This window comes from Arvicanthis niloticus, chromosome 2 (genome assembly GCF_011762505.2).
Source record: "Arvicanthis niloticus isolate mArvNil1 chromosome 2, mArvNil1.pat.X, whole genome shotgun sequence".
In the NCBI taxonomy this organism is placed as follows: Eukaryota; Metazoa; Chordata; class Mammalia; order Rodentia; family Muridae; genus Arvicanthis; species Arvicanthis niloticus.
In genome coordinates, this window is record NC_047659.1 from 8,614,151 (window position 1) to 8,636,780 (window position 22,630).

Sequence of the window (22,630 nt, forward strand, 5' to 3'; positions counted from 1 at the left end):
AGCCTCTGCCCCCACCACAGTGCTTTACGTCATTGTGTGTGTGCACACATATACACATACACCTGTGTGTACATGCCTGGGCACACAGCTATCATAGGACCATAACATTGCCAACCACAGAATCCTCAGATCATTCTAGCCACAGGCAATGACCTTGGCAGTTAGTGGGAGAAGTTGATGAGGGCTGAGTGCTAACCAGGCACAGAGAAGCCAAGCCTGCTACAGCTCAACCCAGCCCCAAATGAGCATTCCTCTCTCTGCAGTCCCACCCGTGATTGAGAATGGCCTCCCAGATTTGTCCACTACTGAGGGCTCCCACGCCCTTCTGCCCTGCACAGCCAAGGGCAGCCCTGAGCCAGTCATCACCTGGGAAAAGGACGGCCACCTGGTATCTGGAGCTGAGGGCAAGTTTATCCTGCAGCCTTCTGGGGAGCTCCTGGTGAAGAACTCTGAGGTGAGTGTCAGGTCCCAGATCAATGAGTCTGGTCCTAGGGTGGCAGATAGCTGTGGAGTACCACCTGCTGGCCAAGGCTATCCCTGAGCCCTTTAGCCCCTGAGAACATGGGGGGTGGGGGGTAGTGTTGGGATCCCACCCAAAAGGATAAGCCAAGGGTCAGAAGCAACTGGATATCCCAAGACAGCTTTTGTCCACAATCAGAATCCAAGATTGAAATGACCTTCACGGCCACCTACCAGGGAAGCATAGTGACAAATTAGTGTCTCCCAAGTGGACCAGTTGTTCTCTTGGCACTGAAGAGGAGATGTTGAGCCAGAGTTCTGAGGTGCCAGCCCCCTGGATCATCAGTACTGCAAAACAAGCCACTCTTTGAATGCCCTGGCAGCTGTGTGTTGACACACAACTGTGAGGGTTGTCAGGGTCCCAGACCCTGTCCCCAACACAGTGGGGAGCATACTAGCCCTGCCTCAGGGCCCCCTGCAGAACATGTCCCATCAGAACTTCACTGGATTTTCTCCATAAAGGCCCCGGAGGTTGGAGCCACCTCTTGGGTATTTCAAACATGGAGAAGTTGACATGTGTCAGTTTGAACACAAAGCCCAATACAGTGTCAGGAAATGGGACTAGGTCCCTTGGCTCTGGTCATGTGATCAGGGCTTGGGTGATTTTTTTTTAAAAGGGGGGCATGGAGACACCCTGCCTAGCCTCAGGGAAGCCGGCTTGGCCTACTGCTAGCTGAAGGATCTAGGAAGAGTCACTCTGCTTCTCTGGCTAGGATGGTCCACAGGCTCCTGTAGAGAATGGGTCTCCAATGATGTTCTGGCCCAGGCTAGGTGCAGAGGCAGCCACCATCCTGAACCTCCCTCTTCCCACAGGGCCAAGATGCAGGCACATACATCTGCACCGCAGAGAATGCCGTGGGCCGTGCCCGCCGCCGTGTGCATCTCACCATCCTGTCACTGCCTGTTCTCACCACCTTGCCTGGGGACCGCAGCCTGCGCCTTGGGGACAGGCTATGGCTTCGCTGTGTGGCCAGGGGCAGCCCAACACCCCACATTGGCTGGACTATCAACGACCAGCCTGTCACAGGTCTAGGTCTCCTGGAGTCAGGGGTGATCAGAGCTGGGGCTGGGGAGGTGGAAGAGGAAGGCGGGTAGAGAGACCAGTGTGGTAGAGCAGAGAAGGGTGGCAGATGGTCCTTCAGGCCCTGGGTGTCCAGACTATACAAGGAAACACAGGAGCCTGCCAGTGAGCACACTCTGAGCTATATGTTAGAGCTAGCAATCTGAACAGAAGAGTCAGCCCAGAGACCTCTAAGGAGGGGATGCTTGTGTTCTTACCTGAGATGCTGCTTCCACAGGGGAACACTGTCTTCCCTTCTGAGACCCATCAGGGGAACACAGAGGTTCAGAGTACACAGTAGGTACTTGACAAATGTCTGCTTTGTTAATGGATCACTGGGTGCCCCGCCCCCAGGAAATGGCATTTTCTTCTGTGGAGAACATCACCCAAGTGTAAGGCTAGGTCTACTGAGCACCCAGGTGCACCTGCAGACAGAGCTTCTCTGTGTGCTTTACAAGGGAGTTATGGCAGATGTCCCAGCTTCTATGACACAGAGAAAAGCACAGATATCATGGACAAGATGACCCAACACAGAAATGTACTTGGCATTCTGGATAAATTCCCCCACAATGGCAGTGGCGTCACGGAGACTATGTCTGACCCACAGCAAGGAAGGGCAGTGTCTCCAGAGGACCTGAGTTTCGATTCTCAACACTCTGGGGGGGGGGGGGGACTGGATATAGTGGCATGTATCTGTGATCCCAGTACTGGGAAGGCAGAGACTGGGATATCTCTGGGGATCACTGGCCAGTCAATCTAGCCAATCAGAGAACTCACAGGGTTCTTTGTAGCCCAGGCTGGCCTTGAACTCCTAGGCATACTATCTTCATTCCCAAACACTGGGATCACAAGCCTGTAATTTTTTGTCTGATTATTTATGTTAATAGCCCCCAAAGGCCTACCATTGACTGTCACCTGGAAATCAAAAAACAGGCAAACTCTCTGGCCAGATCCTCTGTGGCTAGTTTCAACTCCCCCCAAAAAAGATCTGCCCAATCAGCCTGCCAACCATGGAGATGGGACCCTCTCATTCGTCTCTGCATCCCTATTAAGCACCTTCTGAATGCACAGGCCTCTGTAGAATGACCAAGGATGGATGCCCTTATTCCAGACTAAGAACCGTGGACATCTCTTTTTTTCCCACCACAGAGGGGGTGTCTGAGCAGGACGGGGGCAGCACACTGCAGCGGGCAGCCGTCACCAGAGAGGACAGCGGCACATATGTGTGCTGGGCTGAGAACAGAGTTGGCCGTGTGCAGGCTGTCAGTTTCGTCCATGTGAAGGGTAGGATGGGAGGCCATGTGATCTTTCTCTATAGACTTCCCGTAACCCACCCCATTTCCTGCTGTTTAAGAAACCAGCTTCCTGCCTTCTAACTAGTGACTCTTCAACCTGTGCGTGTTGGGAGCCCTGGGAGAACTTTATACACTGCCAGGGCCCAAGCTGTACTCTGTACACACATCCCTGGGGGAGGAAGGTCAATGCAGAAAACTGTACTTTACACACACTCTCCTGACAGCCCTAGCTGCAGCCGGATAGTATCGGGGAGGAGAAGGCTGTTGGGGCCGAGATACGGCCAGTGCTTACCAGCCTTGTTGTCCCCTTGGCATAGGCAGCCCTCAGAACACTGGGATTTTTGCTTAGCTTTGGGGGGGCTTGTTGGAGGCAATGTAACCCAAAGCACTGGGTCTGTATGGCTTTGGATCAGTTCAGTCTCAGGAGCCGTGAAAACCAGCACAGAACAGCCAGCAGTTCCTGGAGAGCTCAAGTCTCTTAGCTTCCATCCAGCAGGTGTCCCAGCACACCAGTTCCTACGCTTGTTTCCAAAGTGTGATCTGTAGCTGGGGCGATCTATCTGCGTGGGCCAGTGCAGCAGGCACATATAAGACAAATTCTCCCCTGCATCCACTCAGGCATCACTAGTCGATCAAAGCACAAGTTCCTAGTGACCACTGCCAGTTTGTGGGCATCAACCCATGACACAGAAGCTGTTGGCTCTCCCAATACACAGACTGTGCCCAGCCATGCTGGGCCAGCAGGGGCTCCTTTAGCACTCAGGAAGAAGGCAGGGGCTGAGCAGAGTTTGGTAGTGGGTTGATGAAATGCCAGGCTACAAGGGTGCTTCACTCCTGGCTACTTTTGTGTTGTTCTTTGTAGAGGCTCCGGTCCTACAAGGGGAAGCTTTCTCCTACCTGGTAGAACCTGTAGGGGGCAGCATCCAGCTACACTGTGTGGTTCGTGGAGACCCAGCTCCAGACATCCACTGGACCAAAGATGGCCTTCCACTGCCCATCAGCCGCCTCCACTTCCAGCTGCAGAACGGCTCCCTGACCATCCTCAGGACCAAGGCAAGGCGGGGCCCAGTCCTATGCTTTTCACATCGGCTTAGATGATTGTTAGGTTAACACCACCCTCTACAGTCTAGAAGGAACTTCCCTCCACAGTGCCTGCAGGAGGCCAACTCAGCTGTTCCCTACGGGAAGCTCCCCTCTCAGCTTTCACCTGCACCCTGTCTTCCAGCAGCTAACAACACCGAAACTGACCATGAGTCCTGATACCATGTCGTCATAGGCTTTGGATCCGCCCAGTTAGGAACCATGCAAACAGTGATTAAAGACAGGTCTAGCGAAGCTGGAGAGAGCTCGAGCTCGGCGGTTAAGAGCACTGGCAGCTCCAGAGGACTGGGGTTCAACTCCCAGCACCTACATGGCAGCCCACAACTCTCTGTACCTCCTCTTCCAGAGGATCTAACACCCTCACACAGACATTCATGCAGGCAAAACACCAATGTACACTTAAAAAATAATAAATTGTAAAAAATAAGTGTTTAAAAAAAAAGACAGAAATATAGTGGCAGCCACCCTGCTGAACCAGCATGAGCATCATGAGGTTTAATACTGGTGTCAGTCCTGGGGACACCTGCCACAGTTCCGGCAGCTCGTATTCTTTTAGGGATTGGCTTTTTTGTTGTTGTTTGCTTGTTGCTTGTTATTGTTTGGGGGTGGTGGTTTGGTCTTGGTTTTTCAAGACAGGGTTTTTCTGTGTAGCCCTGGTTGTCCTGGAACTCGCTCTATAGACTAGGCTGGCCTCAGAGATCTGCCTGCCTCTGCCTCCTGTATACTGGGATTAAAGGCCTGGGCCACCACCGCCTGGCTTTTCGGAGATTAGGAAATTGAATCTCCAGAGATACGGTAATGTGGTAGTGATGGGGCTCCACCCATCTGGCCTCCAGATCTCCACCCTCAGCTGCGGCTCATCCAGAGCAGCCTCTTGGATAGATCCTACCTCCTCAGCACAGGCAGGGTTTAGAGAGACAGGGACAGGGACAGAGACAGAGACAGAGACAGAGACAGAGACAGAGACAGAGACAGAGACAGTGAGAGGAGAGGGTTTTATTTTAGGTTTTTTTTGGGGGGGTGGGGATGTTTTGTTGTTGGTTTGGTTTGCTTTTTTTTTTAAGACAGGGTCTCACTATGTAGCCTTGGCTGCCTTGGAACTCACTATGTAGAACACATTGGCCTTGAACTCTGTGCATTTGCCTGCCTGTGCCTCTTAAGTGCTGGTATTAAAGGCATGCTCCACCATGTTCTGCTTTTAAAAATAAAATAAATCTAGCAGCAACAACACGAAGAGAAAAGAGTGAGTCTCCCTGCATCACCACAGACACAGGACCCCATGTAAACAGAGTGTCCTTAGCCGCCGAGCTACTGTGCTAGAGTCCCTGTAAGCTGCACCTTCTAGTGCAAACACCTGAGTCCTACTCTTTAAAATGTACCAGGCATGGGCTGGGGAGATGGCTCAGTAAGCAAAGTGTTTGATCCCAGGAATCCACATCTAAAAAGCTGAGCCTGGGAGCTCAAATAATCCAAGCCCTGAGGAAACAGACAGAATGACCCTTTGCCTCCTGACCCACCAAGCCGAGCATACTTGTTGAGTTCCAGGCCCCAGAGAACAAGATGGGTAGATAGAAGCCAAGGAATGACTCCCAAAGGTAACCTTTGGCTTCCACGTGCTTGAAGTACACATGCGCGCACATGAGCACGCACGCACGCACGCACACACACACACACACACACATTATGTATATATATATATATATATATATATATATATATATATATACACACACACCACAAGCACACACACATGCACCCAGTAAACAATAAATATATAAATAACTTTTAAGTGTGCTCAGTAGTATTTACCAAACATTCCCAGGGCATCCAAATCCCTATGGCAGAGCAATAGGCGTCTGGAAGAGGCAAATCAGTATGTACTGTCCCTAGCACTGGACTCTGCCCAGGGCAAAAAGCCCCACCCTAGCCCCGCCCTTCCTCACCAAGGGGCTTCAGAGTGCAGAGGGGTTGGATTCTCCGCATAGCTGATGAATGGCCTCAGGGGCCCTCCCTGCTTTCAGGACTCCCGTTTCCCTGTCCACCATCCACCCTACACCTCTTCCCGGCCAGATCAGTCTCAGTCCAGCCCCCCATTTGCGCCCAACTGACCCTTGTCCTCACCTGAGTACCTGCACCCCTTCCCCTTGCCACCTGCAGATGGACGACGCAGGACGGTACCAGTGCCTGGCCTCGAACGAGATGGGCTCCGTGAAGAAAGTGGTGACCCTTGTGCTTCAGAGTGAGTTTCAGCTCTGTCCCTAGCAGGTGGGGATCAGGTGATGATGGGCACTGGGGGCCAGCTGCGGCTGGGTACCGTGCATTACATGGCAGAAGCCTGGTGAAAACATTTTCCAAATGTAATCCAGGTTCAGACTGAAACAAATGTTGCTGTTATTTTTATTGTTTCCATTCAAGACTCCAAACTGCCTTTGTGGCTAAAGTGACAGCTCTTCCGTTGGAGACAGAGCTCGGACTTGCTTAGCACCATCTGAGCCACAGGAAAACCCGTGAAGGAATCTCAGGAATTTTACAGAAAGTATTTTGTGTGCATTTTCGGGTTGGGGGGCAGGGTGTGCTCACCCATGCATGAGCAGGTGGAGGCCTGAGGTGGACATTAGTCATCTTCCACTGTTGTTTTTTAGCTAACTGTTCTGAGACAAGGACTCCCAGTGAATCTGGAGCTCACTGTTTTAACTAGCTTGACTGGCTAAGAAGGCCGAGATCCTCCTGCTTCTGCCTTCCCAGTATGGGGTTACAATCAAGCACTGCCTGGCTTTTGCTCAAACATAAGCCCTTCCGTTTGTATGGCACTTTACGCACTGAGCTGGCTCCCTAGCCCTACAGAAAACACTGTATTGAAGATGAACCCATGTATGAAGCCCTGTTGGGTATGGAATGAGAGTCTATGCTGGGAACCCACCCACCCCCAGCTCCCAGCATCCCACACAATCTCACACAATCTCTTCCTTGCCCCACTAGTTGCTGCCCTGAGTTTTTATAACAAAAACACCCACAGTTCTGCTGAGCTATCATTCACATTGAGTGAGTGTGGCGCCACAGACCCAGACCCGTAATCCCAGCATTTAGGAGGTTGAGACAGGATGATTGCTAACAGTCCATGGGTAGCCTAGGCTATAAAGTAAGTTTCAAGCCAAGTCTACACTGTGAGACTAATCTTCAAAAGAAAATTTTAGAAAGGTAGGTTGTGAGTGGGGATAGACTAGACAGATGGCTCAGTGGTAAGGAACACTGCTCCTCCAGAGGACTGGAGTTCAGTTCTCAGCCCCCATTGACTCCAGTTCCAGGGGTACCCAAAACCCTCTTCTGGCCTCTGTGAGTACATACAAACACACACACACATACACACACACACACACACACGCACGCACACACACACACAGGCACGCACACACACTCTCTCACACACAAGTGCATATATTCACACACAGATACATACACATACACACAATTTAAAATAAATCTTTTAAAAAGAAAAAACAGTACTCATCTGATAAAATCGTACAGTTGTGCAAGCAGGGCCACTGTCCCACTGGGCAGATTCCTATCAGCCTGGGGACTGCTTGTGTGTTAGTCACTCACGGCTGCAGACTTGCCCCGGGCCCACCAGTGGCCTGCTTGGTATTTCTCCAGATTTCCTCTTCTGGAACTTCCCTATCAATGGGATCCCAGACAGTCTTCTTGGTTCTGGTTTCTTTGAACTATGAATTTTCTTTCTCCCAGTTTACAGCTTGTCTGTGCCCTTTTTTTTTTTTTTTTTTGACAAAACCTTTCAAGAAAGGCTAAAATGTAAAATATGGGGCAGTCCATACTTAACCGATTTTGTACTTTTTAAATTGTATATTTAACATTATATATTTTTTCCTTAAGTCTTCAGGCGGCTGGAGAAATGAAATAGACAATAAAGTGCTTACCTAGCAAACAAGAAGGCTCAAATTTGCCCCTTCAGGCCTACACACACACACACACCATGGCAGACCATGGATAAATGAGTAAACAAATATAAAGACGATGTTAAACTCACCTTGTGGCATGCATTTGTAGCCCCAGTGCTGGGCAGTGGCGGGACATGGATCCCAGGGCTTGCTGGACAACCAGGCCAACAAAAAGACACTGCCTCAGTAAACAAGGTGAACAGCACCTGATGCTGACCTTTAAGCACCAAGAGCGCACGTACGTGTGTATACACACGCGCACGCGCACACACACACACACACACACACACACGTCTGTCTTACTTAAATTACCTTTTAAAAAAAAATTTTATGTGCTGTTTTGTCTGCATGCATGTCGGTCGGTGTGAGGATGTCAGCTCCCCTGAAGCTGGAGATAGTTGTGAGCTGCCATGTGGTTGCTGGGAACTGAACCCAGGTCCTCTGGAAGAGCAGCCAATGCAATGCTCTTAACCTCTGAGCCAGCCCACCTTAGATTATATTTTTGTCTACAATTTTTGTAACTGTGCTTCTCACATGGAATCTATGATCCATCCTGAGTTTAGTTTAGTTTAGTTTAGTTTAGTTTAGTTTAGTTTAGTTTAGTTTAGTTTAGTTTAGTTTTCGAGACAGGGTTTCTCTGTGTATCCCTGACTGTCCTGAAACTCACTCTATAGACCAGGCTGGCCTCAAACTCAGAAATCCGCCTGCCTCTGCCTCCCAAGTGCTGGGATTAAAGGCGTGAGCCACCACTGCCCAGTCCTGAGTTTATTTTTAAGTGAGGTAAGGCTGTAATTGTTCATCTGGACTCCAGCTGTTCCGGGCTGTTTCTGTAGACCCTCAGTTTCTCACCGAATACAGAATGGTAGTCAGACTAGGCTACTGTACTTGTTTTGCTAAACTGATCACTAAGTATTTCTTATTTTGCCTAAAATTGCTTGACAGGGCCTTTTATTGTTAGTACAGATATTAATGAATGATTTTATTGGGGGGGGAGTCAGGATCTTGAACTTCCAATCTTCCTGCCTCTACCTCGGAGCACAAGGTTTACAGGCATGCCCCACCACAATATATTCAGTTTGGGGGATTGAACCCAGGGCTTTTCCCATGCTGATGAAGCACTCTACTGACTGAGCTACATGCCCAGCTCTTGGAAGTCAGAGGACAAATTTGGAGAGTTGGTTTTCTCTCTATCTTGTAAGCTCCGGGCTGACTGGCCTGCAGGCTTCTAGCAGGTCTCACCAGAGAAGTGCTGGACCTGAGGTGATGTAATATCTTTGGGGGTGGGGGGGCTCTCTGCATAGTAAGGCTTATGTGGCAGGAGCTCTTACCTGCTAGCCTGCATTGCGTTCTGGTGAATTTCACATAGATTTCATAGGGTTTTCCCCGAGTGGGATCTTCTGTGTGTCACATATGAACAGAGTTTGCTTCCTTCTTTCCTGTCCACACTTTGGTGACTTTGCCCTGCTCTGCTCGTTGACTCAGCAGCCACCCTAGAAAGCCACCCTCCTCACCAGCCCTACCTAACTACAGTTTTAGTGGAGAGCATCTGTCCTGTCTGTCTGATGTGAGGACAGCTATCCTCGGCCTCCTACCGAGGGCTCCCTTTATCCTGAGTCTGTCAGGATCTTTTGTCGGGGATAGGGTAGACCTGCTAACAGACAAACTGGAATGTGTCCCGCCCTTACTCAGAACAGCCAGAAACCTTCATGTGGCAGCAGAACACAACTGAAAGGAAAAATAAGGAAGCCTGAGGCCCCCAGGCCCAGGCCCAGGCTTGTGCACCTCACTGACTGCTGGGTGAGGCTGAGAGCCAGCATCTGCAAATATAGCTAGGATTTCACAGAATTTAACCAACAGGAAGCTCAGCAAAAGAAAGAGTGTGGGACAGAGGAGATGGCTCAGGGCGTAAAGGTGGGTTGTCACTGAGCATGACAGCCTGAGTTCAGTCCCTGGGACTGTGGTGGGAGGAGAAAACCAACTACAAGTCATTGTCCTCTGACCTCCACATGTACAGCACATGTGTCCCTACACACACACAAATACACACACATACACACACATACAACACATACACACACACTCATACTACATATACACACATGCACACACACACTACATACACACATACACACACACACGTGCACACACACACTAAATATACACACAACATATACACATACACCATCGCCACTACCACCGCACAATAAAACACACGTGCATGTACGACACATACACACGCATAATATACAACACACATACTACAACATATATCACTACTACCATTATACAACATACAACACACAATACACATACACACAAAAAATGTATTTTAAAAATTTAACCCTATGTGTTTTGTGTGTGTGTGTGTGTGTGTGTGTGTGTGTGTGTGTGTGTGTATTTATCTGTATGTTTGTAGAGTCCAGAGTGGGAGTTTACAGGCAGTTATGAGTCACATGGATTCTGGGAACCCAACCAAGTCCTCTGCAGGAATAGTTTGCAGTATTAACCACAGAGCCATCTCTCCAGCCCCTAAATAAATAAATGTAATTTAAATTAAAATTTTAAAATAGGGAAAGAATGAACAGAGGATGAGGCAGGATGATGAATTACTAGGACTGTCACCTTGCTCCAGTTTCCGTGAGAATCACTGTGCACAGCCTGTGCCATGTGTCGGTAAAAGCAGCCCACACTTTCCCGACACCCTGAACAGGGACCATCACTGTCCCCAGTGTCAGGCCTAATGAGGACACAGGACTGTCCCCACCTCTTTCATGAGGGAACCCTCTCCCTACAGTTAGTGGGAGTTCTACTGGGAGTCCTGAAGTCCCGGGCTGCCCAACCATGCTGAGCCTTCTAGTGTTCTAGGGTGTCAGCAAACTGGAGGAGGGAGGCCTGACAGTGAAGGCCCTGTCTTCTCTCCCCGTGGAGGAGGGAGGCTGGTGGGAGACCACGTCCATTATTGCACTGCTGGAAACATTCAGTTTCAGTTGCAATGGAAACTCCCTGGCTCAATCAGGAACCAGGAAATTTTCAGCCTGAAGGGGCAATGACAGGCAGCCCTCACAGGAGAGAGCACAGATGTATGACTCAGCAGCCGGAAGGTCTGAGAGTGGCCACCACAAAACTTGTGAGCATGACAGAAAACGTGGAGACGAATGTCAGCCTCCTGTGGCTGTGGAGTGGGTCAAAGGTTATCCGTTTCTGATCTTCCTCCACCCGCATCTTTCCCAGAGATGAAGGGAGCAGCCAGCCCAGGTCTCCTTCACACCCTCCTTGTGTTGTTAAAGTTCTGGCAGATTCTATGGACTCCTCAGCCAGGCTGTTGGAGAGGCCATTTGTCTCCTCCAGTTTTCTTCCCCTGCATACTTTAGCCTCTGGGTATGTCTCCTCTGCCACCAACATTGCACCCGGGCCCTGGTTACAGAAAGCTGGTGGCTTTCGAAGCTGGCTTGTGGGGATGCCATGTGGAGTGGGGAGCAGGGTGAGCACAGTCCTGGGCAGTCCTGCAGGCTGCCACTCTTGTTGCACAAGGTTCTCCCTCTAGCTCCACTAAAAGCAGAAAGAAGGCGTGACTGGGATTGCGTCACTGGTCCGATCTTTCACACAGCGCTGTGTCGCCATCCACGCTGTTGGAATCGCCTTGCCGTTTTTTTTGTGGCCGCATGGCTTTCTACTATGTTGCAGCTGTTGCTTTTGTGTTCCCAGTGGCTCCTTCCCAGTTCAGGGATTTTTGAGCAGCTTGGCAGGGAGGAGATTCATATTGTTGGGGAGCACACCTGCATTTCTGTTGGGATGAATCCCACAGCTGAGTCGTGAGGTTACACAGCACACGAAGGTTCAGCTTTTGTAGAACTGGCGGAGGTAAGCCGAGATGCAGCTCCTCCAGACGGATGTGGCAAGCACAGTGTGACTAGGCTAAAAAGGAGCTTTAGACGCCATCTTAGACGATCTTAGCAGGCTCCAGAGGAGTCGAAGGTTCATAAAAGGAAGAGACAGGGTGGGGATCGGCTGCAGACGCAAAGGCGAAGGCTGCCTGAGACACAGGAGGCTGGACAGGGTGCAGGTAGGCCTCCCCCAGAGCCTCTGGAAAGAGCGTTACACATTGAGTTCAGTCCTGTGAGACTCATTTTGGAAGTCTGGCCTCTATAACAGTGAGGGAATAAATCCCTCCACACTGGTCCACCGGCTTGGTGCTGTTTTGCTCAGGTTCAAGAGCAGCCACAGAGGCAGCCCTCTGCACTTTCACCCACAAGATGCAAATACCGATGGTCTCCATCCTCACCTCCCTCCTGCTCTGAGGCAGGCAGGCACCTCCCTCCTGCTCTGCCTCAGTCACCTCAATGGGGTATACAAGTGGATCGGAACCATCAGCCCATGTTACAGTGTCAGGCCCACCCATTCAGGGGCCATTAAGACCAGGTGGTTCTAGAAAGTGGCTCATAATCATCTTAATATCATACCGTTGGGGCTCATGTGGAAAAACACAATAGAGGTAAATAGTGGAAAACTATACAGACCTTAAAAATAAATGAACAGAGCGTGACTGTGGCTATGGTCTAATTGTGGAATGAAGACAATGAGTAGTGCATACAATATGGTCACCATGGGAGCATCCCAGAGTATGCTTACACACACTGAGACCACTGTAACATCACTCTGATATGTAATTTGTGAGTGCCAGATGGTGGTGCCACATACCTTTAGACCCAACACTCAGGAGGCAGAGGCAGGCAGATCTCTGAGTTCAAGGCCAAACTGGTCCCCAGAGCAAGTTCCAGGACAGCCAGAGCTATACAGAGAAACCTTGTCTCCAAAACCCAAAAGATAAAAAATAAATAAATAAATAAATAGAATTTGTGTGCATGCTGTGTGTGAGCACATGTGTGTGCAAGTGTGCATGCCTTTGGAATTTCATACAGAGTTCAGAGGAAGTGCTCAGGGGTTTTGTTTGCTCTTTATCCCCTCCAGACAGGGTCTGTTACTGACACTGGAGCTAGACTAGCAGCCAGCAAGCCCCAACAATCCTCTTTTCTCTGCCCTACATAGCACTGCGTTAGCTACAGACAGGCATGCACAGCAGTGATTGGTGTTTTTAAACATAACGCTTTAATTCTTTGAGAATTTGATACAATGTGTCTTCATTGTATTCACCCACTGGTCTTGCTAACTCCTCCAAGATCACCTCTCCACCCATTCCCAACTTTGTGGTCTTTTGTTTTTTATAAGTCACCAAGTCTAATTTGTGCCGTACATACCCTACTCCTGGGTCTGGGCTGTGGGGCCATCTGATGGAGCAAGATTGACCTACTGGGGGCCACATCCTTAAAGAAAACAGATTCTCCAGAAGTTGTCAGCTGTCAACAGCTCCTCAGGGGAGGGGCTCTTAAGTTCATCCTGGGTCTGTGTTCGAATGCTGAATGGTTTGATCCCTGCAGGTCTTACAAGCAACCAAGGGCTGATGAGAGCTCAGGACCTCAGCGGTCCTGTTGAATCTAGAACACACATTTACTCTGGCCTTCTGGCTCTTACAGACTTTCTGCTCTGTGTTCCGAGATGGTCCCTGAGCCTTGGGGTGGGGGGTGGGGCAATATCGATGTCTCACTTGTGACTGATTAAAGTACAGAGAATAAGTAAGTACCACCAGTGAAGTGCACACCTGGTATCTTAAACGTAGGTGGTGAGGATTTGAACTCAGGTCCTCATGCTTGCACAGCGAGTACTCCTACTGAGCCACATCCCAAGCTCTTAGTGATATCATGGTGGTGGTGGTAGGGGGTGCACCATCAAATGTGAGGTGGCCTCATGGAGCAAAGGCAGCAATGTGTACACACAACAGTGGCCTCGTGGGGAAAGCATGTCTCTCATGTGTAGGGCAGTAAAGAGGCCGGTAGCTGCAGGGGAGGAATGTGTGTGACTCTATATCCTTCCACTCTCTGGTGTTTTCTAAATGAGCACATATCACTGAAATAGACAAGCCTCTCCCTAAAACCTGCCCCACTCCTCCCACAGGTGCCCCAGTGTTCCAGGTAGAGCCTCAGGACGTGACAGTGAGGTCTGGAGTGGACGTGGAGCTAAGATGCCGGGCTACTGGAGAGCCTGTGCCCACAATCGAGTGGCTCCGGGCAGGCCGACCAGTACAGGTTGGCCGGAGGCTCCGGGCCCTGCCAGATGGGAGCCTGTGGCTGGAGCGTGTGGAAGCTGGAGATGCAGGAGTGTATGAGTGTGTTGCTCACAACCTTCTGGGCTCTGCCACAGCCAAGGCGTTGCTGGCCGTGAGAGGTAAGGAGAGTTCCTGCCTAGGCCTCCAGACTGAGGCTGGTGGATGTGTCCTGCTTAGCAGAGCCTGGACCACTTCCCTGCAGGCTTCCTGATTCTTCACTTAGTTAAAATTGAGTGTGAGGCAGGTGTGAAATCTCTGCGGACCCTTCCTGTCTGCGGAAACTGAATCTCTAAGGGCTAAGTATTTACCACATTCACCTTGGCCAGAGAACTAGGGTGTTCTGGGTCATCTGATATTGGCACACATCCTTAGGGTCAAGCCAAACTTTAATATCCAAAAGGGGTGTCCTGAGCAACCATAGTAAAACAATTCAAACCAACATAATGGAAAGTCACAGAATATTGTTTCTTCATTGTCTGCCTCTGCACCAAATATCCCATAGGCGTGAGTTTGTATCTCTTGTCAATAGCAGACATCACCAATTCATTTCCACACACAGAATCTCTGTCCAAAGAACCCTTCTCTAACCCTGCCTATGGCAGACATCACCAATCTATTTCCATCTGGTGTCACAATCTCTCTCCATAGATGTCTTCTCCAGACAGCAGCACCTCTAAAGAAATTGAGATTTGACATTTGTCAAGCAAATGTGGGAAACTTTCTGGTCCCTAGTTTCCTTGTCTGTAAGAAAGGGCACATTGCTAACAAATGTACCCAGACATCAGTGGTTCTTGGATACCCAGAGGAAGTTGCTAGCTCAAGGGTGACTTCAGGCCTAAGGGACTTCCCTCTGTTTCAGAACTTGGTCCTAACTCTTCCCTCTTCCTCTCTCCTGGTGACAAGCTCCCAGTTCAAACCACAAAGCTCTGTGTATGGTCTCTGTTTTGGTTTCTGAGATGGACATAATGAAACCCCATAGTCTAGGGCTTAGTTAACAGACACGAACTTTCAGTTTTAGAGGCTATTAGTGCAAAATCAAAGCCTGGGAAGAATTGGTTCCTCTTGAGCCTAAGCAGGAGATTCTGCCCCTTGCTTCTGGCCATCATTGGAATGCCTTGGCTTCTGGAAGAGCTGCCCAATCTTTGCCTGTATGGTTGTACTGCGATCTGCCCGATCTGCCCGTGGACTCCCATCTACAAGAAGGGTGAATGAGGGTGGGCCCCATGGGCTCATTCCTTTGAATGCTGCATTCCCAGTTGATGAACTGTTTGGAAGGATTAGAGGTGTGGCCTTGTTGAAGGAGGTGTGCCCCTGGGGGTGGCCTTTGAGGTTTCAAAAGCCCATACCAGGCCCGGTGTCTGACTCTCTGCCTGCTGACTATAAATCTGGATATAAAACTCTCAGCTACTGACTGCTCAGCGCCTTTCTATCTGCTTCCTGCCATGATAATCATGGATTGAGCCTCTAAAACTGTAAGCGAGCCCCCAATTAAACGCTTTCTTTTGTTAGAACTGCCTTGGCCCCGGTGTCTCTTCAGAGCAACAGAAAGAACAGTAACTAAAGACAGCCTCTAATTTCCTGTTTTTATAAAGCCACCAGGCGTACGGGACAAGGGCTCGCCCTGATGACATCATTTCAACATGCTGTTCTTGGTGAAGATCCCATTTCTAAATGGGGTCCCACCCTAAGGTCCTGGGGTTAGAGCATCAAGATGTGAGAGAGGAGGCAGTGTGGGGAAGGATTCCCCCCAACACGGCTCTTCATTTCCTAGTGGGAATGACAATTTCCCTTCATATATGCTAATTACAGAAATCTGAAATCAGAAAACTAGTTATTACCCAAAATTCATTGACCAGAACGTGCTTAGGTGATTCTTTGTATGTTTTTTTATTTATTTGCACTGGGGGTGGTATGCATGTCACAGCTGTGGGTAGAGGTCAGAGGGCGACTTTGTGGGACTGCCTTTCTCCTCCCATGCTTAGGGAATTCTCGGTAATGATTTAGCTCCATTTTGTAACATTCTCACTCTGTAGCCTAGGCTGGCCCTAGAACTCACAGCAATCCTCCTGCCTCAGTCTCCCCCAGTGCGGGTATTTCAGGCACAACCCACCATGCCTGACTCCAGTTTTTTGTTTGTTTGTTGTTTGTTTTATCTCCAACTGTAAATAGATACGCTCTTGTTTCCTACACAATGTATAGGCTAGCTTTAAACTTGCCCCCCTCTCTGCCTGGCTTGGATGACATCCCATGATAATCTGCCTGGAGACACATCTTTTTCGGTTTCACTTCATTACGTGTGGCATTCCATCTACAATTCTCTTGGCTGTGAGAGACAAATAACAGCTTCCTGTTTCAGCCTCCACACTCACGTCCACAGTGACCACCTTCTCCATGTGGTGGACCTCAGGAATTGCCTGGTTTAAGTTCCTTCAATGGCTTTGTTGTGTAAAGGGATCTTGAAGTTTTTTGTGTGGGGGGGAAGGGGGTTATGTGTGTGTGTGTGTGTGTGTGTGTGTGTGTGTGTGTGTGTGTGTGTGTGTGTGTGTATGTGTTGTATATGAGTGTGTGTGTCTGTGTCTGTGTGTGTGTGAATGTGTTGTATATGAGTGTGTGTGTCTGTGTGTGTGTGTGTGTGTGTGAATGTGTTATATATGAGTGTGTGTGTCTGTGTGTGTGTGTGTGAATGTGTTGTATATGAGTGTGTGTGTCTGTGTGTGTGTGTGTGTGAATGTGTTGTATATGAGTGTGTGTGTCTGTGTGTGTGTGTGTGTCTGTGTGTGTGTGTGAATGTGTTGTATATGAGTGTGTGTGTCTCTGTGTGTGTGTGTGTGTGTGTGTGTGTGTGTGTGTGTGCAGGTGAAGAAACAGAAGTTAACACCGAGTGTCTTTCTCTACTGCTCTCCAACCCTATAAAAAGATTTATTTTTATTTGTGTGTATTGTGTGCCTGTGTGAATTTACATGCACCGTGTGCATGCAGGTGCCCCAGAAGCCAGAAGAGGACGCTGGTTTCCTTAAAACTTGGGTTACAGATGGCTGTGAGCTGCCTAGTGTGGATGCTGGGAACTGAACCTGGGTCCTCTGGAGAAACAGTACATGCTCTTAACTACTTACCCATCTCTCCAGCCTCCCTCCTTACTTTCAGTGTGAGCCAGAGTCTCTCACTAACCCAGTGCTCACCAGTTTCCTAGGCTGTCTGGCCAGCAAGCCCCAGGGATCTCCCTTTCTTGCTCTCCTAGCACTAGAGGTATAGGCCTGGCTTTTATGTGCACGCACTCTAGCTGAGGTCTTCCTGCTTGCACATCAGGTACATTACCTGACATCTCTCCAACTCCTGTTTTGTGTGTTGTTTTCATTTGTTTGGTTGGCCTTGGTTTTGCAGTCCTAGGAGTGGCACCAGTTAGGCAAGCGCTGAGTTCTCCTGACCACAGCTGTAGCTCCAAGATGATGAGGCCCCTGACTACATGCCTGTCTCTCCTCCCTGCTGCTTTTATTCTTTCTGCAGTTGTAAGAGCCTGTCCCAGCCTTGACAGGTTTTTGAGGGGTTGGGCGACAAGAGGCTGAGACTCCTAAAGTCTAAACAGTGGCCTGCCATTCAAGGGCTCAGAACTCCTGTGGCCTCCAGGGATCTGGGTCAGGCTTGTCTTCCTCCCTGTTCGCTGTTGTGAAGCATTCCAGACGGGCATCACCAGACCCTAGCTGAGGGCTGCACTTCCTAGAACCTGGCATTAGCCTGTCCTGATTGACCATTTAAGATCCTGGCCATGGAATGTTCTGTGTTATTTTTTTGACAGCTCATCTGCAATTTGTTGTTAATTTCCCCGGAGGGCAGGTGAGCGCAGAGCCAGGCTCCCTCTGTCTTGTGCCCCCTGGAAGGCCATCTGCCCAAAGGAGGCAGCTGGTTCATTAGGCAGAGGAAGCATCCATTGAATTTGTGCAAGAGAATGGCTGCTTGCACTGCCTGGCAGCCTCTGGGCAGCCAGCCCACTCCAGCCAGAGCAGCTGCAGGCCAGCTGGAGCCAGGGCCACTGATGGAATGAGGAGGCTCTGGTGATAATACTCCATTCTTGGCATGGTTCCCTGTCCCTACAGCATGCCAGCCCCTGCCTTCATAGCTCTCGGCAAGTTTTAGACCAATATGTCTTCTGTGTGTCTGTGGACCCACCTCTTCATTTTATAAACAAGCCAACTTGATGTGACCTAGGGACATGACTTGCCTGGCTTTATGTCCATGTGTATGTGCAGGTGCATGTGTGTGGGTGCAATGCACAGGTGCATATGTGTGCAGCTGCATGTGTGAGTAGGTACATTTGTATATACATGTGTGTAGGTGCATGTGTGTGAGCATGTGTGTAGATGCATGCACATATGGGTGCATGGATGTCATGCATGTGTGCAGGTACACGTGTGTGCGGGTGCATTGTGTGAGGGTGCATGTGGGGGATGCCTGTGTGCAGGTGCATGTGTGTGCAGGTGCATGTGGGTATGAGTACACGTGTGTGCATGATGTGTGTGTGGGGGTGTATGTATGTGTGATGGTACATGTGTATACATGTATGTATGCAGGTGTATGTGTGTGCAGGTGCATATGGAGGCCAGATGACAACTTGTGTCACTCCCCAGGAACTGCCCTTCTTGGTTTTGATACAGAATCTTTCACTGAACCCATTAGGTTAAACTACCTAGCCAGTGAAGCCCAGGGTTCCACCTCTGCCTCTGCTGTCTCTGCCTCCAGAGTGCCAGGACTACAGCATTTCTGTGGGTTCTGGGGACCAAGCTCAGGCCCTCGTGCTTGTACGACAAGCTCACCGGCTGAGCCCTCTCCCCAGATGCAGCCTCCTTTGTTTTAGAGCCCAGATCTCCTGTGCTTTGAATCTATTACCTATTAGCTGTGTGTCTTGGGACACCGTGCCTCTCTGAGCCTCGGTTTCTGATTTGATGAAATAGTAGCAGTGGCAACATCTTTGCACAGGGGCTCAGAGTGGGTAGCATGTGTCACTACTGTCTGTCCTCTGCCTCACAGGAGAGCCCAGGGGCAGCCAGGGCAGCATGATCGGAGTTATCAATGGCCAGAAATTTGGAATGGCTACTCTCAACATCAGTGTGCGACAGCAGAGCAGTTCTGAGGTCCCTGCCATCTGGGGCAGCATCAGTCACATCCCAGCAAGTGTGGGTATGTCGGGGGTCGGGGCTGGGTCACATGCTGGACCCACACAACAGAAAAGGCTTGTTCAAGGCCTAGTACCTGGAGATAGGACTGCCTTCAAGAGCCGAATCTCTCTCCTGCTCACAGGCTCCCACACCCTACCACTGTCACCAAACAAAGCCACTGCATTTGAAATCAGACAGGGAGAGGGTGGTATGAGCAGGGTACTCCATCAGGAGCTCAGAGGATGATAGGAATGTCACTTACACTTGGGGAGCCCCCCCCCCCCACCGATGGAAGCAGATAGAAAAGTGAAGAATCACTAGAATTGATTAAGAGACATGAGCTGGAGGGGGTGGACAGCAGGAAAGATTCAGAATTCCATCATCTAATAAGCACAGCCTGGTATGGTAGCACATGCCTTTAATCCTAGCACTTGGGAGGATGAGGCAGATGGGTCTCAGAGTTCCAGGCCAGCCAGATCTAGAGAGTGAATTCCAGGATAGTCAAGGCTATGCAGATAAACTCTGCCTCAACAAAATCATAAAAAAGAAGGAGGAGGAAGAGGAGGAAGAGGAGGAGGCATGCACCTACTTTGAATCACAGATTCAAGAAGCAGAGTGTCTTGATCAGAGAGTATTCAGATGGTTCACAGGCCTTCTTGGCAGCCTACATAAAGAACCCAAGGCCCCTTCCAAGGACCCAGTACAAGGAAAGGCCGAGACAGGTTCTCACTAGGAATAGCTCTTCAGAAGCCACACATGGCCTCAGTTGTTAGCTTTTATTGTTGTGGGTTTTTTGTTTGTTTGTTTGTTTTTTGTGTTGTTTTGTTTTAGAATCATTTGGTTTTTATTTTCCGTGTACACATGTTTAGCTTGCATATCAGCATGTACAACCATGTGCATGCCTGCTGCCTGCAGAGGCCGGAAAAGAATGTCTGGTCCTCTGAAACTGGGGTTACAGATGGCTTTTTGAGCCACCATGTGGGTGCTGGGAGTTAAACCCAGAGTCTCTGTGAAACAAACAAATGCTCTTAACGGAGACATCTCTCCAGCCCCAGGCCAGGGGACTTTAACTTCCAGACTTGAAGCCACGGTCAACAGAGACCAAACTTAAGCAAACTGCTGCCTAGCCGTGGCCACTGCTTGCAGCTGCAGGAGCCATGGGGGAACATCTAGACCCAGGCCCAGTGAGCTTGACTCTAATGAGACAGAGGCTCTGAGGAGCTGGGTGGGTTCTGCCGACCACAAGGGCTCTAGCTCCCTCCTGTCATCCTGTTACGTGCTGCCACTGTCCCTGACCCTGAGGAAGCTGTGAGTGGGAGGTGCCCCCCTGACCTAATCTGTGGCCTCTCCTAGCCCTAAGAGGTCCAGATGTCACATGACACCCAGGGCAGTCAACGGCTCAGAGCACTCCTTCCTCTCCCAGCGCTTGCAGAAGTTGTCTACAAGTTGGTTAATCATCAACCCAGCCAGCACATAGTGATGCCTATGCCATCTCAGGGGCCATGGGGACCATCAGTCTGGTTTTGTTGAACCTGGCTAAATATCACATCCCCTGCATTTCTTTATTATATTTGCTTTTCTACCTGCCCCATAAAGTATATGTTTGATTTTACTACCTCCTGGGGTCTGCTAAACAACTGGCATAGGTAGTCACAAAACCAAGCATGGCCAGGGAGGGAAAGGCTAAGCATAGGAGAGCCACAGAGGGATCGTAAGCAGCGCTGTTGTCCCAAGACTCCAGTCCTAACATGGCCTCTGTGTTCTGCTATATCCAGGGCCTCTAATGCGGGTGCTGGTGGTCACTATCGCCCCCATCTACTGGGCCCTGGCTAGAGAGAGCGGAGAGGCCGTAAATGGCTACTCTCTGACGGGTGGCAGCTTCCAGCAGGAGTCACAGATGGAATTTTCTACAGGTGAGTGTGGTCTTCTTGCAGACAGCTGGAGGGCAGGGCCTGAGAGAGCCCAGACTGCCCCTGCGCTGACTCCAGGCTGGGTGGGTATGGCTTGCAGGGGAGCTGCTTACAATGACACAGGTGGCCCGGGGCCTGGATCCAGATGGACTCCTGATTGTGGACATGAAAATCAACGGCATGATCCCAGAGAGCCTGGCAGATGCAGAGCTACACATGCAGGTACTAGCTAGCTCGGGGCTGCTCCACCTGCCCACCCTGAGCAGACAGGCCCACTTTCCTTCCTCATACCCCAGAAGCCAGCTACAATGGGTCTCAAGTGGGACCTGCCACTCAGAAGCGAACATTTTCATACTCCATAAACAAGAACACCACAGGCATGGTGTTGACCCTGACTGCCATGTTGGGCAGAGAGATAAGGAGGCTTGCCTAGTCTTCTCCACGCAGCACCCCAGCTCCCTCCTGGCTTCTCTAAAGTGGAACCCTCCCCCTTCCCAGAACTTCCAGGAGCGCTACGTGCAGACCGGGCCTGGCCAGCTATTCGTGGGCTCCACACAGCGCTTCCTCCACGACAGCCTCCCAGCCTCCCTGCGCTGCAATCACAGCATCCAGTATGATGAGACCCGGGGCCCCCAGCCCCAGCTGGTGCAGCACCTTCGGGCCTCCTCTATCAGCTCGGCCTTCGACCCTGAGGCAGAGGCCCTGAGCTTCCAGCTTACCACAGCCCTGCAAGCAGGTGAGGCCCCACCGTCCCACTTCCACCCTACCAACTAAGACTGCCAGAGGCCCAAATTCAACTGGCCATTCGCACCAAGCACAGGCTAGAAGGAGCTTGTGCCCAGGGCAGCAGCTTATCTCCTCTGGACCCGCCCATTCCAGCCTGGACCCGCCCACTCTAGCTTGGCTCCGGAAACCCCATGCACTTCCTTCTCCCAAGGTGCCTGCAGCAAAGGCCCCATGGGTGCAACTTCTGTTGACCCACCTGAGCACACCATGTAGTCACAGCCAAGGAATGCTTTAAAAGTACCTTTTCTTTGCTTAAGATCTTGAGAGGAATGCTGGAAAGAGCACGGCTATAAGGCGAGGCACACCCTGATTCACAGTCTATCTGTACTGCTTTCCAGCTATGGACCTGGTGTGAATCCCATGATGTCTAGCGGCACAGTGGGCATGAACTGCTAGCTTCCCCGGGTCTCCAGGCCAGCAGTACAGGCTCTGCCTCTACAGCCCTAACTGGCCACCAGTGGCCACCTTGCTAAGGGTGACTGTCTCTACAATTGCTAAGGCAGTCTCATCTCCCTTTCTTGCTGGCTGTGACAGCTATTACAACCCTCTATGCATGGCTGTTGGGGTCTCCTGAGCACTTTTGCATACATGATCTCAGTCTACTTCTCTCTAGTGGTCTCTCTTGAGTTCACCTGGTTCTCTTCCCTCAGGAGCATACACACCCCTCGTCCCCACAGGGCACATCTACAAGACTAG

General features: G+C 50.3%; 1 protein-coding gene across 5 annotated transcripts in view; it reads left to right on the top strand.

The window, feature by feature from the left end:
• Window positions 1-22,630, top strand: part of Hmcn2 (hemicentin 2) — a 148,797-nt gene that overhangs the window by 120,167 nt on the left and 6,000 nt on the right. For 4 of the 5 annotated variants that reach the window (XM_076928468.1, XM_076928467.1, XM_076928469.1 and 1 more), the window contains 10 exons: window positions 264-454; window positions 1,333-1,546; window positions 2,729-2,863; window positions 3,737-3,927; window positions 6,133-6,214; window positions 13,938-14,207; window positions 19,111-19,260; window positions 21,014-21,151; window positions 21,249-21,370; window positions 21,647-21,884. In XM_076928468.1, coding sequence (XP_076784583.1) covers window positions 264-454; window positions 1,333-1,546; window positions 2,729-2,863; window positions 3,737-3,927; window positions 6,133-6,214; window positions 13,938-14,207; window positions 19,111-19,260; window positions 21,014-21,151; window positions 21,249-21,370; window positions 21,647-21,884 — 1,731 coding nt within the window. Of the gene's footprint in view, window positions 1-263; window positions 455-1,332; window positions 1,547-2,728; window positions 2,864-3,736; window positions 3,928-6,132; window positions 6,241-13,937; window positions 14,208-19,110; window positions 19,261-21,013; window positions 21,152-21,248; window positions 21,371-21,646; window positions 21,885-22,630 lie in introns of those variants that run through there. The other variant, XM_076928470.1, reaches the window with a different exon arrangement.